At 38.8% G+C, this 20,203-nt stretch overlaps 2 protein-coding genes across 3 annotated transcripts; one reads left to right on the forward strand and one right to left on the reverse strand.

Annotated features, from left to right (window-relative positions):
- Positions 1-307: 307 nt before the first annotated feature.
- Positions 308-9,365, forward strand: LOC144202551 (guanine nucleotide-binding protein G(i) subunit alpha-1-like). 2 transcript variants are annotated; one of them, XM_077725365.1, is made up of 10 exons: positions 308-326; positions 422-915; positions 3,468-3,510; positions 4,228-4,369; positions 4,457-4,614; positions 6,214-6,342; positions 6,960-7,089; positions 7,164-7,317; positions 7,740-7,940; positions 8,899-9,365. In XM_077725365.1, exons 2-9 carry the CDS (start codon positions 798-800, stop codon positions 7,928-7,930), a joined length of 1,065 nt encoding a protein of 354 aa, XP_077581491.1. In that variant the 5' UTR covers positions 308-326; positions 422-797; the 3' UTR covers positions 7,931-7,940; positions 8,899-9,365. The 2 variants fall into 2 exon arrangements, with proteins under 2 accessions (XP_077581491.1, XP_077581480.1); XM_077725354.1 differs by lacking the exon at positions 308-326 and having other exon boundaries at positions 372-915.
- Positions 9,366-9,873: 508 nt separating this feature from the next.
- On the reverse strand, positions 9,874-16,429 carry gnat2 (guanine nucleotide binding protein (G protein), alpha transducing activity polypeptide 2). Its single transcript, XM_077725378.1, has 9 exons — positions 16,121-16,429; positions 14,210-14,252; positions 13,964-14,105; positions 13,185-13,342; positions 12,990-13,118; positions 11,827-11,956; positions 11,597-11,750; positions 11,187-11,387; positions 9,874-10,562 (listed from the first exon to the last, which is right to left on the reverse strand). The coding sequence occupies exons 1-8, from the start codon at positions 16,224-16,226 to the stop codon at positions 11,197-11,199; spliced, it is 1,053 nt and encodes a 350-aa protein (XP_077581504.1). The 5' UTR covers positions 16,227-16,429; the 3' UTR covers positions 9,874-10,562; positions 11,187-11,196.
- Between the last annotated feature and the right edge of the window lie 3,774 nt (positions 16,430-20,203).

Genomic DNA, 20,203 nt, shown 5'->3' on the forward strand with positions numbered 1-20,203 from the left:
TTTGGGTTATTTGCTCCCAAATAAAACGTGATCCTGGTTCACTTAAATATTTTCAAATTATTCCAAAATAAGAGCGTCATGTTCTGCCTTTAAACATAATTTTCTCTGTTGTCATTGTTCAAAGAAATTTGAACAATTCATGACGTTCATTTTTTACTGGAAAAAACACGGCCGCCCCCAGTTCACTTTTGAACCCAAAGCCTTATAACGCGCATGATATTAATGTAAATATAAGGGAAATAAAATTAAACATCTTGTCAATTTGATGGAAATGTTTTGCAGTTATGCTCCACCACCACTAGGAGGCACTGACACAGAATAAAAAGGTAATTCGTCAATGTGCTGCTTTCAAATGTCATTTTTTTGACAGGCGATCAGTCTAATTTCAAACTGACCACATTTCCCATCATGCCTTTCGAAGGGCACCCCTTTTTTCTTTTCCGTGTGCTTTCACTCCGCGTCTGGATCAGCTGGATGAGGGAGCGCCTGCAAGTACTCTTATTCATATAATATATCATATAATACAATTTTTCCATATACATCTTGACGTGAATGTCTGACGGGAATATTTTACAATCGAAACTTGTTAAAAGAGAAGACAAACTAATCTAAGTTGGAGCGTTTTAACATTTTTTTTAAATTTTTTAATCAAGTTTCTTAGAGGACATTTGTAGCTGAGTTCAATAAAATTGGACAAACACTTTTTTGTTTATTGCGGACTCCTCGCCGATCGGCGACTTTCTTTTCTCCGCGACTCATGAGTAGTTGAAAAGAGCAAAAGAAATTGAAAAGCCACCATGGGCTGCACCATCAGCGCCGAGGACAAAGCTGCGTTCGAGAGGAGCAGAATGATCGATAAAAACCTGCGTGAAGACAAGGAGAAGTTGTTGAGAGAAGTCAAGCTGTTGTTGCTCGGTAAGATGCCTTTTATCCTTTGGGCAGTGAACGTACCATGTCTCGTCTCTGATAACGTCTGTCATCTTATGATTGCGAATAACTTGGGTGTGAGTAACTGACTGTGAGTTATGGTCTACAACAGCTTGTTGAAACTTGTTTTTATTCACGTGGAATCATTTTGTTCAACCTTGTCCATATCTTTTGCCTGTGTAATTGTAGGTGTAAACTTTGACTTTTCTCATTTGCTGCCCGTTGAAATGAATTGGACGTATATCGCCGTCAATGGCAAAAGTGGTATTCTACATGATGAGTTGGTCACTGATGCCAGGTATTTGGCAGGTGGAATTATTGAATTGTTTTTGAGCATTTAAATGCAGAGCTACCGCTACTTCCGAAATTAATTGGTTTTTGAAGTGGTTTCATTATTTGGAACTTTGTGAGTAGAGGTAAATGTTACATGGCAAAGCTTGAACTTGACCATTTTACGGTCCCCTATACTACCTCCAAAACAATTCTAAATTCATATTAACTTTGGAGGAAGCGACCCGGTGGCCGAGTGGTTTTTGCGTTGGCCTCGCAATGCTTAGATCGAGGGTTCGAATCCTAGGTGACTCCCTACTTTACCAATTATGAGCACCAGGCGGCCAATCGTAGAGTGCAAGGAGACAGAAAAAACATTCAGACAGGGGGAAATGGAAGGTGTTCAACTAGCCTACAGTGCATGTTTTGGGTCGTGGGAGAAAAGCGGAGTACCCGGAAAAAACATCCAAGAGAACATGCAAACTTCACACCATGAGTAACAGTTTTTTCCCCCCAGATAGCCTTAAAAAACAACATAACGGGCTCTTGAAAACTTGCGTTTTATACACCGGAAAATACGGTATTTTACCAATAACTTATTTTAATAGGAACTTTGTTGTGCTGGTTTCCCTTCAATCCGCTGTGCCATTTTTGGAGTAACGAGGGAGCAAAGTGTGGTACTTAGTGAATGGGCGGCCAACTCCCTAATCTAGTTTTGAACCCATCATCGCAGAAATGGTTGCTCGGCCAAGACAGGATGTCAGAAACACAAAATTGCAGTAATCTGTAATCGTGCGCACTCTTGTGTGCCGTCGAATGATCATGTTTTGCTGCCGACCCTCCCAGTCAAACTGGACAAAAAGTTCATCGTCGTCATTGCCAGCCAATGGCTTAACACTTAAAAGTAAATCATTAGATATTGAAAAATAAGAACGTTCAAGCCAGAAGTTTTTAAAATTGCAGTCGTCTCCTTTAGTGGCCGGAACACGTAGCAACAATGGCCGCCAGTCAGTTCCTAATAGCCCAGAGGACCGTCCCATTGTTGTCAGTCTAGTGGACCCAAATTTCTTTCTCAGCCAGATGCATCCTGTGTGGCTTCATGTTGTTGAAATTCTGTAAAAGTCAGTTATGGGAAGTGATTCTCCTCCCGCGCTTTATTGCCACATATTTGGTGTCTAAATCGTTTGCGTAAACACTCACCATTGTCTTCTCCCCACAGCAAACTCATTCGATCGTTTCGGTTTGATTGATTGGTGAATCTTTTGGACATCCGGCTCTTTCATCCTAATGGCCAAGTGCTTGCCTAGAACAGGAAGTTTTAGGTGGAGGAGTGTGACTGGGCCCCGTTCCCGTTGGCTTGGTACTGAGGTCAAAAGAAAACCAACAACGCAACACCACTGTCAGATATTTAAAAAAAAAAAAACGCCTGAAATGGGGTAATACAGTAATGCCTTGACATTACTTGAATTTGTGATACGGCTACAATTTCGAGTAAATATTTACCTTGAGATACGAAACACATTTTGAGATACGAAGCTGCTTATGATTTCAGCGCATTGTCTTTCTCACCGCATCTCTTTCGTGCAAAGATCTATACGAGCACTGGGCAGAGCATTGCATTTTTTTTCATGAGTGGTCTACGCGTGATGGAGCTGGCTCGCCAATACGAGAGGAGTTGATCACAATATGCACCATCCCGAAGCAGAAGGATGCTATTAAGGATATCAAGACCCCCAAAGACTATAATTTCCAAGCTGTGGAATTTTCATGAATTTAAAAGACTACAATCTTAAATATTTACATACATTTTATTCATTAACTTATTTATTACCTATTTGTTTATGTCTAAAATATATTTTTCTGTCTGTATTCTCACGTTCTTACTACTGTGACTGTGAAAATTGCCCGGATACGAGATGAATAAATTTATCTAATCTAATCTAATATAGGGTCATGAACATAAATATGATTATGTTCATTAATATAATTATAAGTCTTAACAATTCGCTTGGGAAAAAATGAAACTAAGACGCAGACAAAAGAATTTTGGCTAAAAAGGAAAGATGTTTTGAAACATCGAGAGTAGTAGTCATTTGTCTCTGGCGACCAGTCTAGGGTGTAGTCTGCCTTTCGAAAGCCTGGGACGATGTGATTTGTTTTGTGAAATTTTCGCGATCCATTCAGGTACGTAAAAAAAAAAACGCACGGTAATGTAGATTTAAGTTGACTTTCATGCTATGTGATGTAATAATTGCTCTTCCTCTTTCCAGGTGCCGGGGAATCTGGGAAAAGCACGCTCGTCAAGCAGATGAAGTAAGTCTGAAATCCACGAGGTTGCGGTCATCAGCGATCAGTTTGGGCAGGGCATAAAAAAAAGAAAACCTAACAAAAAAAACAACAACCCTATTTTGCGCAACATGCGACACAAAAGCCGTGGAGACCAGTCATAGGCTGGCAAGACATGAATGAATTTCGCCCAGTTCCCACATTAGACATGCTGCACGCTCACGGAAGCTCAAATTCCAACTCTAATGACAGCTTTCAGGAAATGTTGCTCATGGCCCACATTCATTTAAGCCGTCGTCGGCCATCATGCTGCCAACTAACGTTATTTTCATGTCCCTAATTCATTGGTTTATAGGCAAAGCATAAAATTTCCTCTTGTGATACTTTTTGCTTTACATGGAAACCACCACGACTATCTGTTTTTGTGTATGTATGTATATATATATATATATATATATATATATATATATATATATATATATATATATATATATATATATATATATATATATATATATATATATATATATATATATATATATATATATATATACACACACACACATATATATAGAATATATATATGTATGTACATTTTTAAAATGTAGAAACAATAGTATATAATAATAGTATAATAATGACAATAAAGGCATTTGATTTTGATTAAATTCAATGTAAAAACATTTGTTTGTCAAATAAATCAAAGGTCTTTGCGGTCGTCTTAATTCATTTGTTTGTTCTTAGAATCATCCACGAAGACGGATACTCAGAAGAAGAATGCAGTCAGTACAAAGTGGTGGTCTACAGCAACACCATCCAGTCCATCATCGCCGTGGTCCGGGCCATGGGAAGCTTAAAGATCGACTTCGGTGGCAGCTCGGGCGCGGTGAGCTCAAAAAAACGCCGAGACGCCTCCGACCGACGAACGTGTCGCGATCCGTACGTGACGGCCCTGGAATGCTCGGCTTCCCAGGACGATGCCCGGCAGCTGTTTGCACTCGCCGGCTCGGCGGAGGAAGGGGCCATGTCGCCGGAGCTGGCCGGGGTCATCCGCCGCCTCTGGAACGACCGCGGCGTGCAGGCCTGCTTCGACAGATCGCGGGAATATCAGCTCAACGACTCGGCTGCCTAGTGAGCTTCCGTTGCCGTTTGCATTGGCTTTCTAAAACGACATAACTTTGATTTTTCAACTTTTTCCTCTCTTATGTTGCCGAGTTTGATCTCGTCAGCTTTTCACGAGTCGTCTTTCTAGTACACTTTCGACTGGAACCCGAATGAGGCAAGACCTGTCTTGTTTTGGAGCGGTCGCTGTGTGAGCTTGTTCCTCTTTTAATGGCATTCCTGTGCAAAGAGTGAAGCAACACCAGTATGGCTGCTTATTGTGGAAATGCAGCAAGGGAAGCATTGGATCTTTGTAGCTAAAAAAAACAGGGTTTGATTGTAAATTCCAGTAAAAATGGATTGGACGTCTATATTTGTCAAAGGGGTAAGCGTCGGGAGGTCTCCAGATATTTATACAACAATAATCACAATAATCCCAAAACAAAATACACCATTTAATCTTCATTCTATATTTTTCTTTATTTATTCCTCTTTTTTTATTTTGGACTTTGGTTTTAATTCTTTTTATGAAAGTTTATTTGTTTGAATTTTTCACTTTTTATTTCATAATGACATTTTTCAATTATTGTTATTTTATTGATAATTATATGTTTATTTAACAATAATAACAATAATCCCAAAACAAACTACACTTTATTTATTCTTCATTTTGTATTTCTTTATACATTTATATATTTTACTTTATTTATTCCTCTTTTTTTATTTTGGACTTTGGTTTTAATTCTATTTTTTAAAAGTTCATTTTTTAGAATTTCTCCAGCACCCCACATGACCGTTGCGAGGAAAAACATTGCATTTACCGTTAATTCTGATTTTCGAACAGAATCCTTTAAAGGCAAAAGTCAGTATTTGTGCAGGGTTGTTGTCACGCTCGCCCCGAAGACAGACCACTGGAGTCCATCTGCTTTACGTCAACTCTTAAAGAGACAGTGTTTATCAACAAGGCAAATAGCAGCCAGGATTTTTGCAGCACAGTCGAGGTCTTGCTTCCAAAAGGAAATGTCACACATCTTTGAATTCTGTTTTTTTACACATAAGGGAGTTATTTTTGGACGGTTAGCTTATTTGCATCTCAGTATAAATCGCACCCGCCAAAGAATAAAGAAGGAAAACATTGTATAAATTATATTGTTGTAGGGGCACTTTTTAATCCAATCAGAAACAAAGAACACTTGTACACACGTCAAAATAACAAGAGTAAAATGGAGAACAAGAAACTAAATAGGCATCTGTTGACATAACTGTTTATCAGATAATTATCCATAAAAAAAGAACATAACAGGCTTTTACTCCTGAGAGAAATTTTTTTTACACATATAAGTCATACTTGAGCATTAAGCACAGGACAAGCCAAACTATGGGAAAAAAACACACACACAAATTATAGTCCGGCAAATACGGTACGAGGCACCCTGGAGTAGGACTCGCATTTTTGGAAGGGCATTTTTTTGGTAGTCTGTCGGTGGCCGTCGAGAAAATGAAAAAAAAAAAAAACAAGTTGGACTTGTGTATGAGTATTGATATCACCACAAAGCGTTACTTATAGTCCTGAAAATGCAGTATATCTTAGGCCCAGAGTTGATTTTGAAGGACTTTTCTTTGCCATAGCTACCTGAACGACTTGGATAGGCTCTGTCAGCCCAACTACATCCCAACCCAACAGGACGTGCTACGGACGCGTGTCAAAACAACCGGCATTGTGGAAACTCACTTCACCTTTAAGGAGCTCTACTTCAAGTGGGTAAAAATGGAGAAAAAAAAACTTGTGCAAATCACATGTTTGGGCTACAAAAACAGTGCACGGATAAGAACGACACATGCACACATAAATAATAATGAATGAATAATCAGAAAATAATAATACATAAATAAATGGTCAATAACATAAATATGTGCACAGATAACATCAAAGACAAATGAAAAGATTAATCAATCAATAATCAATCAATAAATCTACATTAATAAGTGCACAGATAACAACAACAAACATACACATGACCAGTTAAATAATGAATAAATATAAGGAATAAATAATTATTAATAATAAGTTGTCAACAACATAAATAGTTTCACAAATAACAACAACAAACAAACTGAGAAATAATGAGTAATACAAATTGAGCCATAAATAAGTAATGAAATAATTAGTAGTCAACAGAATTAATTAGTGGTAGTAAACATGAATAAGTGTTCATATAAAAAAAATAGGTGCAGCATCAGCAGTTTGAATTAGTTTTTATTTCTTTTTTAAACCATTTTAGGTGTGCTCTTGAATGTATAAACTACAGTAAATGGCTTAATTAGAATTAAATAGATAGCGAAAGGGTTTTGATGTTAATTTTTTGTTCTTCCAGGATGTTCGACGTGGGCGGTCAGCGTTCGGAGAGGAAGAAGTGGATTCATTGTTTTGAGGAAGTCACCGCCATCATCTTCTGCGTGGCTCTCAACGACTACGATCTGGTCTTGGCGGAGGATGAAGAGATGGTTTGTCGCTTTGCGTTCGTCTCCTCGGAGCCCCGACCCCGTTCCATTCTCTGGCCCCCGCTCTTTCCGCCCAGAACCGTATGCACGAGAGCATGAAGCTGTTTGACTCCATCTGCAACAACAAGTGGTTCACCAGTACCTCCATTATCCTCTTCCTTAACAAGAAGGACCTGTTTGAGGAGAAGATCGGCAAGAGTCCGCTCACAATCTGCTACCCGGACTACGCGGGTAGGATGGCGTCTAATAATTGCATCTTCTCTAAATCGTGTTCTTCAGGACTCACTTCCTCTTCTGACCCACTTTCAAATATCTAGTCTGACACAAACGTCAACAAGCCTCGCCCAATGTTTTTCCGTCAAGTCGTCGGTTTCAACTATGCAGAGGCAAACCGTTCCATCCATTATTCCTATCGTACAATTGAAAAAGTTACGGTACAAATCATTTTTTATTGGTTCTTTTTGGCAATATCACAAAGACATCCATTTTCTACAGCATTTTTCTTGTCTGTGTTCAAGTTGAAATCCCCAAATTGGTTGCAATTGCAGTTTAAAAAAAAGTATTTTACAGTTTTCTTTCATTTGTTTACGTTTGTTTGTCCACTTTTACGGCGCTCGTCGATGATCCTGTTTTTTTTTTTTGTGTGTGCAAAGGTGAAAACACGTACGACGAAGCGGCCATGTTCATCCAGGTCCAGTTTGAAGACTTGAATAAACAGAAAGCCAACAAGGAGATCTACACACACTTCACTTGCGCCACGGATACCAAGAACGTGCAGTTTGTGTTCGACGTGGTCACCGACGTCATCATCAAGCTCAACCTGACGGATATTGGTCTCTACTAAAAGTGTCAAGGTCAGAGCGCCGCTCATTTGATAGTTCGCTCGCGTGGTTTCGCTGTACGGCTAGATGCCTTCAATCATTCAATAATCGTCAATTCATCCGTTTTTACAGAGAAATCGATGCCTATTTTGAGAGTCAATGAATAATTCAGAGAGATGGTTGACCTATAAACGGTCCAGATCCGACTTTAAGACGCAAGATCGTATTCATGAATTATTGTCGTTTTTTATTAGGTTTTTTTGAGGCATTTTGTCCAATTTATAAATGGAAAACAGTAAATGTTCTCTTTATTTATAAAATTATATTAATAATAAAAGAAAAATAACTATTTATTGAAATATTAAGCTTTAGATCTTTAATGACAACAAATGCATACAATTCAATTTAATTTTATTCACAATTTCTTCATCTTTTAACTTTAAAATGGATGAAAATGTAAATATGTTCCTATATATTTATTAATATACATCTGTACATATATTTACAGTTAACAAAAAGGGGAAATAGACTCATTTTTTCAGTTTTTCATCTCATTTTTTATAAATATTTTTTTATCAGTACATTTAGCTTTATATTCAGTTATTTCTTTGACCTAGGTCTACAATGTCTTCTGTGTCTGTGCTTCCAAATAACCAAAGAAATTCTAAACTAATGTAATCTAATGCATTGTGTAACTTTTCACAGCACAGAATTTGCTTGCAATGCAATTTTCTTAAATGTTGTGATTTATATAAACAAGAACTCATTTATACAGTTAATATTCATTGCTGATAGTTGTTTGGGATTGGCCACAGCACCACTTGTGAGAATAAGTGATAAGAAAATGAATGACTGCAGGTGTGTTGACACCTGTCCGTCTCGTTAGCTTAATCAGCTGCTGAAACAACACATGTCAACATTAGGTCTAGAATATAACAACCTCAAATGGACAATACATTTGTAAATGTGTGTATTATGTACTTTGTTGCAGGCCTCTCAAAGTCAACCTGGCTCACGCAGTGACTGCTTTATTTGCAGTGGTGAGTTTTTATCATTTTATTTTTATATGTTTTAAAAAGGACAATGGTGCGCCATCCGGCTTATAATTGGGACTTGCTTCGTGACCAAGTTTGAGGCATAAAGAAGTTGGTTGAAAGTGGTTCGCCAAGGCGTAACTGTAAGTTGATGTAGATGTTTTTTTTTTTTTTATCGAGGGGTGATAAAGACACTGGGGTACACTTTACAGCATCTTCATGCTTAATCAGCTGATGTGTGTATTCTTTGCTTGACGCTTTTCATTGCCACTGTTTGTTACTTTTTCACGTTGAAATATTTGAATGCCAGAACTGATGTAGAAGGTGTGCTTTTACATGGCTTTAATTAGCATCATCTTAGCACCCTCTTAACTTTTTGTTATACTGACCGCCACTTCACGTTTAATAAAGGGACATCATGACATTTGTGGACTACTCTTATTCACAACCTGGGTCAGTTGCTCCCCATATTAAGCGATAAAAAACATACAAATGCAATGAGTCACATGTTTACTCAAATAGGGCGCACTTAAAAGTCTAAAAATTTCTCCAAAGTAGACTGCCCCATCAGTATGCACTAAATTCAAGATTCTGTAGATGTTCCTGAATTTTGCTTACAGCTTGACTCTCTTGGTACATTGCTTGCTGACGTGCTATATTTATACAGTGATAAGGCAGACGTGACTGAAGCGTGCAAAAATGTATAAGTTGACAGGTATGTATTCACTTATTAGGCTATATTTACCGTTGCTATATTTATGGTCTGAATTTTAATTGACTCTTTAGTCAATGGGAAATCGAGTCAAGACCAAGAGGATATATTTTGGATTAAAAACATTAATAAACGGTCCTGAACAGACGATTTGAAACATTTTGCGTCAATCTTTCCTTGGAATAGGGATTGAAATAAAAGAACAACCGAGCAAGAAAAATGCGTGATTGAGCTTTAATTCATTCCTCTACATTTCATGAGAAAGGACAAACTGTCAATAACATTTTTTTTCCATTTATTTTCTCTCTCATATACACTGCGTATATATATATACAGAATATAACATTTAGATTCCGTACCGTTCGAAGCAATTATGAATGATCTACTTTTATGTACAATGTTGGTCTAAGACATGTTTTTTTTTCCTTATAGTGTCAGTTGAGTCAAAAACACAACACTATTATTTTTATCGGAATTGTATTCTGGACATTAGGCAAGAACTGGGAATAATTTCAGATATTTGCTCGGCAACATTTTACAGTTATATCAATATCACAAAGACTACGGTACTCAAAAACAATGATCCCATGATGCTACACCGAAACATTACTCTTTAACTCCGGCCTTTTCCATTCCAAAGAATCTAATCTTAGTCAAGCAAAGAAAGCAACAAAGTCATCTTCAGAAACCAGCTGCTACTTTTTTTTAGTTGTTTTTTTGTTTTGTTTTTTTGCGACGGAAAAACCAGTAAAAATGCACACTTCCAACAAGTGTTGAGGCTCGACCTAGTTGGACATGCGATATGTGGCAGGAAGACGGAGATTGGAGTCACTTGGCATGAGCGCAACAAATGGAGACGGTCCTTCTTGCTCTGAGTTAATGCCAATGTGTGACGGGCCCAGGGAAGTTCTGTGAACAAAAGGAAAAATGAAAACTTGAAACTTTCAATGATTGATTGATTGATTTTATAAGGGAGAGCACATATGAATGAAAATATTTATATTCATTTTCATGAACCAGGTACTCCACTTTCCTCCCACATTCCCAAAACATGCAAGGTAGGGTGATTGGACACTTTAAATTGCCCCTAGGTATGAGTGCGAGAGTCAATGGTTGTCCTTTGTGTCCTCGTGCCCACCGATTGGCTGGCCACCGATTCGGGTTGTCCCGTGCCTCCGCCCTGAAGTTGGCTGGGATAAGCTCCAGCACCCCCCGCGACCCTAGTAAGGATACAGCGGTTCAGAAAATGAATGAATGAACGAATAAATACAGTCGTAATAAAGATTAAAAGTAAAGAATTCTGCACATCGGATCGTTTTTAGGTCTGCTCGGTTTCCAAATGTTTACTCCACTAAAAAAAATAGTTGTAATTGTGAGCTACTTTTGCAAAACTGAACTATATGTTTTCTTTTTTATTTGAGTAAAACAACCCCCCAAATTAAGCAGTTCCTCAAAATTGAACTGTGAAGGAAGCCCCCAAATTTCTCTACCAAATTCAGCCTGCACCGTCTTGTTCGCAGGGTCTTCACATACCTACAAATGATTAGAAGAGACCACAGTCTTTAAGGTTCTCCTTGATGATGATGTCAGTGACCGCATTGAACACAATCTCAACGTTCTTGGTGTCCGTGGCACAGGTCAAGTGGGCGTAGATTTCTTTCACGCCCTTCTTCATGTTCAGCTCCTCAAACTGCGCCTTGATGTAGTTGCTGGCGTCGTCGTACGTGTTCGGACCTACCATACAAATCGCAAATTTAGGATGCATTCTGCTATAAGGTTCATTGAAGGTGTGTTTTATTTGCACTCCATTGCGCATTATAATGCGAAAATTACAATATGTCTTGCTAACCAATAGGGGGGGAAGAAATAGCACGAGTAGAAGCATCATGATAGGTTCTCCAGACTGGAGCCAAAGGGTTGGTTTGGGTAACATTAAGATTTACCGTCATAGTCTGGGAAGCAGATGCTCAGGTGGACCTTCTTGATCTTCTCCTCAAAAAGATCCTTCTTGTTGAGGAACAGAACAATGGAGGTCAATGCAAAGAACCTGTGGTTGCATATACTGTTGAAGAGATGGAGGGACTCGTGCATCCGGTTCTGCAAGGGCCAAAGTCAAAAGATGGTCAATGACTCTTTTTGAAGCTATTTCCTCATAGCGCGTGGGGACACTCACCACTTCGTCGTCCTCTACCAGCACCATGTCGTAGGCGCTAAGGGCTCCGCAAAAAATGATGCAGGTCACACCCTCAAAACAGTGGATCCACTTCTTTCTCTCAGACCTCTGGCCTCCCACATCGAACATCCTGTACGTCAAGAAGTCTGTTAGAGGTGGTGGAAACGCAAAAAAAAAAAAAATGTCCCAGGGAATGCTTATCATTTACACGGCAAATGTATTTGGGAGGCTGAAAACGCAAACACTGGAAAACAGAGTTGAAATCTTAACAACCTCGCGACCCTGTCGCCACATTCTAGACCAGGGGTTCTCATTATGTTGATTGCAATTGACCAGTCCATCGCCAAGATACTATTGGTAGATTGTTTTGGACCGGGATGGGCAAACCGGTCCTCGAAGGCCGCTGTGGGTGCAGGTTTTTGTTCCAACTGATCAGGAACAGATATGTTGACCAATGAGATTTCTGTCGAAAACAAGAAGCACCTGACTGCAATCCACTGATTGCATTCGTGGGACACCAGGTTGGTGAAAAGGTGTCTTTCTTTATGGGTTGGAATGAAAACCCGCACCCACTGCGGCCCTTTGTGGAATAGTTTGCCCACCCCTGGTTTAAGACCGGGATGGCCAAGTCCGGTCCTCGAGATCCCCTATCCAGTCTGTTTGCCACATCTCCCTCCTCTACCACACCTGAATCCAATGATCAACTCATCAGCAAGCTGTCCAGGTGCTTCATACCGATCCTGATGATTTGATTCAGATGTGTTGGTGGAGGGAGACATGGAAAACCGACTGGATAGGGGTTCTCGAGGACTGGACTAAGAGTAAGATTTGATCCATTTTGTTTGTTTCCTTCAGGCCCTAACAATGACTCGTTTGTACCGCCACTTGGCAATTTCCCATCGTAAGGCTCACGCTTTTTTGAACATGCATATCTGATCCGTTTAACAATCATTGGATTCTTATCAGAATCTGAAGTGTGATGGCAACAGCCTTGGCTAACATAAACAATTTGTCACAAGCTGCTCGTCAAGTCGTTATTTTGAAGTCGAACATATAACAGACTTGCCGAAACTATGCTTCATTTCGGACATATAAAAGCAGCTCAAAAAACTATTGGAAAACAATGAAGTCTCGCTGTTTTTCTTAGCCACTCTCTCACTCACCGGAAGTGCAATTCTTTGCAAGAGAACTGTTCTTCAATGATACCAGTGGTCTTGACTCGAGATCGCAGCACGTCTTGCTCGGAGGGAAGGTAGTCGGGTTTGCAGATTCGGTCCATTTCGTTGAGGTAGCTGACGGGTAAAAGGCAAAGAGCTCGCCGCGGCGTCCACCGAAAGCCCGCCGAGGGAAAGACTCACTAGCCAGCCGAGTCGTTGAGTTGATACTCGGCCGCTCTTTCGAAGCCGGCCTGGACGCCGGAGTCGTTCCACAGCTTTAGAATGACGTCGCCCAGCTCGGGAGGCATCGTGCCCTCCTCGATGGAGTCGGACAAGTTCTGCAGCTTCTGAGCGTTCTCCTGCAAGTTTTGGAGAAGGAAAATCCGGTCAGCAGAACTTCGTGACCTGTGGCGGACCCAGGATGTGAGTATATATACATATATTTACAGTTCCTTTTGTAATATATTTTTAAATGGCTAGATTTTGTTGATTTTTGTACTCAATTTATTGACAGTTATGAACATCCAATCTTTTGTGGGAAGGCTGGCAAAGAGTGATAATATTTCACTACTGTTGATCACAAGTGATGTCCAATCCATTTTGACCAGGAAGGCTGTCAGCAAAGTCCAATCTATGTATCGTCAATGCCAGCCATTGAGTTCATGCTTAAAAATGGGATGATACATTTTGAAATTGCAATCTTTTTGACCTCAATCCTATCCTCTGAAAACCGGGCATGATTTCCGATCAATTACATCCCGAACATATATGTATATATATATATAGAGTTAGGCCCATCTATCTACGTTAAACAGCACATTTTGACTCCATTCACTTTCATTTTAGTTCTTGCCAATGGATAAAATCTCATCCGAGCAATGGTAGGACTATTTCTCCGTATAGCTGGCAATCCAAAACTACATGGGATTAAATAGTCTGATTGGAGATGTTCCCCCCGTGCGCTTGGCGTGATGCGAGACCTGTGCGGAGGGAGCCCCAAAATCGATTCCCAGCATCTCCATGCCTCTGATGATAGCCAGAGCAGACTGCAGGATGTTGCCATAGATGACGGCTCGGAACTCCAATTGCTCCTCTTTTGTGTAACCACCCTGGTGGAGAATCCTGGACGCAAACAAGGTGGGCAAAACGGGTCGTTGGCAAACAACTGGACATTTTTACGCGCTCTGCGGGTGAAGCCGTTAAAACAATTTAGTGTGTTTACTTACTTCATTTGCTTGACAATGGTGCTTTTGCCTGACTCGCCAGCACCTGAAAGGAGAGCACAACATTTAAAGGACGCTGTTTCGCATCAATGTCGGCACGCTGGGGCCCATAAATGGCAGAAGCATGCGCCATTCAGCCATTTTTAGAGTTATTAGAAAAAATTCTCGCGTAGGGACTGTTCACCAACATCCAAAAGTTTTTGGTCACGGGGCACATTGTCCTTAGAGCTTCTTTCAGAGGATGATTATGACTGGGGAAACTAATGTGCTATAGTCTTTTCATTACATTATTAACTCTTTCATTGCCATCATGACTCAAAATGTAGTGTGGTAGAATTTTGTTTATATATATATATATATATATATATATATATATATATATATATATATATATATATATATATATATATATATATATATATATATATATATATATATATATATATATATATATATATATATATATATATATATATATATATATATATATATATATAAATGCGTATGTTTATGTATGTATATATACACACACGTGTTCGTGGGTATCAAATTGTGAGATATCTGTGAAGTTCTCACAATTTGGCAATAGGTATTTTGTGCAAAAGGTAACATGCGCAATAGTTATTAGAAACAAAATGTCTTTGAATTTTAGCTTTTTTTATACATTGAAAATTTGTTTAGCATCAAGAATTACATGGACGCTATATCTTTACAGCCATAGACCTGATATAGTTTTATACTTTACTACTATAATATGCCAATACAGTTATACTATTCTTATCTTTTCTATTTATTCTCAAGACAGATTTGGCACTTGATTTATTTAGTTTGTTGTGAATTAGGAAATTATCAAGTAGGGGCACGAAAAAAAAAATATTTTGATAGTCGATTATTTTAGCCAGGCGTCGACTCATTTGTCCAAGACATTTAGGAGAAACTGATTTTTTTAAAATGAAATCTGTCACTTAATATTCGTATGCATTTTCATTCATTCCAAAAAAAACTGAATATTTAATATCAAGAGCCTCAAAAATGATTAATCAAGGGTGCATTGCTTGTAAAAACTCAAGAGTCTGCTGTGAAATGGGTGAAAGTCTAACTAATGTCAATTTTGATGTCACCTGTAGGATCAGCGGAGGCCGGCGCAAGTGGATCGGCACTAAACCCATTAGTTAATTGGATTGGTGTATCGCCGTTGCGCTTGTGATTCATTTAGACCAAAGGCTGTGATCTTTTAAGCACCAACGCCCTTACATAAGAACCAAAACGAAGTTTTTTTTTTGCGCAAAACCGCTTCTGGTCTTCACAATTAGTTAAAATGTTTGGATTGATGTGCATTCCTAAAATGTCCACTTGGTTCTCTCATTGTGGCTAATCTGCCTCGTCCTCTCCACCCACGAGCCGTCGTCTAGTAATCCTGATAAAGCGTGATTTATGGGTGTGTGAGTGTATGTGTGTATGTGTGTGTGTCTATGTTAAGATTCTCTCGCTATGTTTGTCTAAACCGGGCAACGTAGAGAGTTGAAAATTTGTATGCTTCTAATAGACAATGATAGGATAATGATAATATAATGATTAAATTTCTTCACCTTCTCTAAGTGTGTAAATTCAATCTTTTCAATCTTTTGTTAATCACCCATTTTTCAAAAGATGTCTTTTTTAAATAGCGCAACAATCAGAACTAAAAAACAATTGTTCCAAATACTACAAAATAAAGTTTTATGAATGCATATTAAACCTCAACAAATCCTGTTCGCCCATTGTTGGGTATTCATACCAGTAACTTCTTTATTTTTCCTTTCATACTTTACCTTTTTTTTAAATTTTGTCCTTTAACTTCTTTGTCCCTCATTGAATTCATTTAAAAAGAAAAAAACTCCTTTAAATGATGGGCTGTCTCAGCTGCTCACTTACCAAGCAGGAGAAGCTTGACGGTTTTGGAGTCCTTGTCTGCATCCTCTTGAAGTTGCTTTTCCAACTCCTTGGATTTTTTGTCCTCGGCACTTGCTCCAGCGCCCATTCTTTCTGCCTCCTCACACTCAAGATCCTCAAGGAAAGAAATTTTGCCGGTTCTCTTTGAGCTGCTGCAGAGAATCTCGGTGTAGCACTAATCGTGCCAAAAGACGATTTCCTGGCCGAAGAGATTGGAAGGGAGGTGCTTGAGCTTCTTTGACTTGCCCGACGTCTCCTCAGCATCAACTCAGCGGATTTCCACTAGCGGAGATCTACACCTTAATTCCCTCTTCTTAAACCTCTTAGTGAAGAAAGGTCTCTTCCTGATTGGCCCATCCATCTAATTCAAGGGTCGGTCTCCAAACTATTCCACATAGGGGCCGCAGTTTGTGTATGTTTTTGTTCCAACCAATCCAGTAATCAACTGATTACATTTTTTAAGACACAACCTTGGTGAAAATGTATACTCTTCATCAGTTGGAATGAAAACCAGCACCCCCCGCGACCCTTGAAGGCCACTTTGGACACCATGATATCATTAGTTTGACAGAACCTGAAAGATGTCAATGAAAGGGAGACTGCAGTCAAAAGACTCTCACCCGTAGCCAGAAACTGATTCATTCCATTATAACACAAACGTTCATGATTGTTACACGTGAATTAATTGGCGTCCAAACCGTTTGGCCTGGCAAGCTCTACTTTAAATGGATCGGACGTCAGAGTTGTGACTGTCGCTTCAATCTTTGGCGTTTTTGGCCTTTTTCAACAGTGTTGCATTCGCTGTCTGTTGGACTCTTGACTCAAGTCACATGGACGAGCAGAGAGAGGCATTTAAGTCCCCTAAACCCCTTAAAGTTAAGACGTTTAAGTCTCAGGTGGAGCTAAATAGAGCAACTGCCACCGCACCGATGTGAAAGTTAGCTTGACCTAAATGCATACGCCATAGGTTACATAATCCCTCTTTTAAACATGCATTCCAACAATGATCCAAACAAAGACTGAAAATAAACCAGAAATTACGAAAGCAACAAGAACACACTGGCTGCCGTGGATCGCCATATACGGCCAATCCGTTAAAAGTGGGAGGGATGGCTCGTTCGTTCGTTCATTCGCTGCCACCCTCCCACTTAAAACGGTTTGGGCGTCGACAAATGACAATCTCATTGAAATTCACAGCAGAATGAAGATTGTTTTTTTCTGTTTATTAGTTGCACTGCAAAGTAATTTCCTTACTGATATCGGAGTATGATCATAAACTAGAAGTGAATCGTTAATATTGCGATAATTGAAATGGCTAGCAGTGTCTTATTTACATTACTAAGTTATGCTATCATTGTAGCATCGCCAAGGGGTTAGCACAACGAAGCGATTGTTGTCAAAGACTGGCAAAATCTCTCGAAAACTTTCGACGACTCGCTCCCGAACAAGCTAACGTAGCACATGGAGCCACGGCGACCAATCGCATTAGCCCGTTAGAGCGTCGCCGTGCTTTGCGCTGGGTCTCTGCGCCGTTTATCTGTTGACGAGATTACTCGGAGAGCTTCGGCTCAGGCGCAGAGGCCGAGGATTAACACTTGCCGTTTCCGTCTGCGTTTTACTATTTTTTAACCCGTTTCATCATCAATTGTGGATGCAGTTAGCATGACGGCGTCGAGAATCGTTCAGGATGCACCATTCGAATAAATTGTTGAAAGACTGAGGTCGTGCATTCTCTTCAATCGCGGGGTTAGCCTGATTTTCTTCGGGGTTAATCTCTTAGTCTGCCGAAGAAAAGAAGGGTGTAGGCACTCTAACTGATGACGCATCGACAGGCTCAGCGAGGCCACGCTGTCACATTGCTGTTTGCTGGCGACCTCTGACCCTTCGGCGTTTAATCAACATTTCAAATCCATGCCATTGACGGCGGAGCAGACATCTATCGCTGTCGATGGCAGACTTCCGTGTGTAGGTTTTTTTAAGAGCAAAAATCTTGCATTTATATATTTTTTGGTTGTTTTTTGGGCTATCTTCTGTCTGTTGCTGGGGTCTTACTTATACACTGGCTTGCAAGTCTACCATGATTAGTCAACAAGTAGTCAATTCTTAATTGAAACCACGACGATTGTCATAGTTAAGTAGTAATTGTTTAGTAAAGTTGTTGACTGTAACAAATTGCTAATTCTCTTTTTTAGTCTCAAAATCATTTATTTTCTAGAGTTATTTGTGTGTTGAGTATATTCTTGCATATTTTTCATCTATCAAATTTGAAAATGTAAATATTCATTAATTTGATACTTTTTCATTTAAATGATAGTGTTTATTAAATTATTTATTTGAAAAAAATAGTTGTTCTATTAAAAACTGGCGGTCATCATCTTTTTATTATTATTTATATTTGATTTTTTACATTAAAAACAGTATGGTATAAAGTCCGTGGTAAAAATAACAGCAGTCTTTTTTAAAATATTTATTTAAAATTTTAGCTATAAAACCATTTTTAAAAGCAATTTTTAAAAAAATCTATTAATAGTCCAACTTTCTATAAAGTCCGTAGTAAAATCACAGTAAATAATGAGATTTATTTATGAGCTGCTTTGCAAAAATACAGTCCTACCTCTACTTACAAAATTAATTGGTTCCAGAACTTTTTTCATAACTTGAAAATTTTGTAAGTAGATGTGTACTTTATACGTAAATTCTCTCATTTGTTCCACGGTCTTCACACATCTACCCTCTAAATTATGCAGACGTCCCAAATGCTTTGGTCCATCGAGAACAGTGTGTCCAAGGTCAGTTTGGATGGTAGTTGCCTTGCTGCCGTCAGGGATTAACCACAGACAGATTAACATCAGCGGCCTCACTTTAACATGAGTAGCCACTTCATTAACTTCTGATGTGTTCATCTTTCACATTGACGTACACACCATTGTCCATCAAAAAAAAGGCTAAACAGCGCCTGTATCCAAGGAATATATATGGTAAATTGTATTTACATGCTGTATCATGATATGTTTAACCCATTCCCTACAATATGGCATTTTGTCTGGTGCGGTCAATGACAAGCAAGGTGTTAACACTTGACAATGGTTGATACATTTTAAAAATCAGATCTTTTTTTTTTTTTTTTTGGACGCGATTCCAATCTTTTGAAAATTGATTGGCCCCGATATCTAATCGTGCGATTAGATCGGCGACATGGTTACTATATATTGCATCTGTGTGATCATATTCCATCCATTTTGGATTGTTAAACACACATTTTTTCATACTTTGAGTTATTGATATGAGCTCAGATTTTTACCTACAAAATGTAATTATTGAAAATGATTTTTTTTTTCAATCAGAATGGATTGGAAATATAACACCATACAATGGCTGCCAATGAGTTCAAGAAGTGCGACTTAATAGGTAAAATACATCATATTTTTTGCATGTTAGGATACATTTTGTTTTTTTTATTACCGTTGTATACATTTATAAATGTATGTATCAAATTTAAAAATATCATTAAAAACAACCGAAAAAGGTCATTTTTTAAATTAGCTATCAACTGGAGTCATAGGGTTAAATATAAAGAACATTTCTACTTAATAAGCTGATTTATAGACTACCGTGCTCATTTCCACAAGAGAGCGCTAGTTCCCCTTTAAAGCCACTAAGCATGTAACGTATGTAGGGATATTCATAGATGGAATTTTCAGTGAATATTGTTGATTATGCGGAGTTACTTGTCTGCAATCCACAAAAAGGTGACCTTAACCCTTTTGGGCCCATACTGGTCACCCCAGTGGACAGCTATTCAAAATTTGATACTTATGACCTTTAAATCTTTAATGACTATTTTTGTCCATAAAAAAAACTCTTAAATGCATATATATTTACTATATATACCTATACTTATCCAGGTTGTTTGTCTCCATGTGCCTTGCCTACTGCCCAGAGTTTGCTGGAATAGGCTCCAGCACCCCTTGATCCCTGTGATGAATATGATGATTATGTATACATTCCAATCCATTTTGACAGGGACCTTCAAGTCAGAATGGATTGGACATCATGCAAAAAAAA

This window comes from Stigmatopora nigra, chromosome 1, assembly GCF_051989575.1.
Source record: "Stigmatopora nigra isolate UIUO_SnigA chromosome 1, RoL_Snig_1.1, whole genome shotgun sequence".
Classification (NCBI taxonomy): Eukaryota; Metazoa; Chordata; class Actinopteri; order Syngnathiformes; family Syngnathidae; genus Stigmatopora; species Stigmatopora nigra.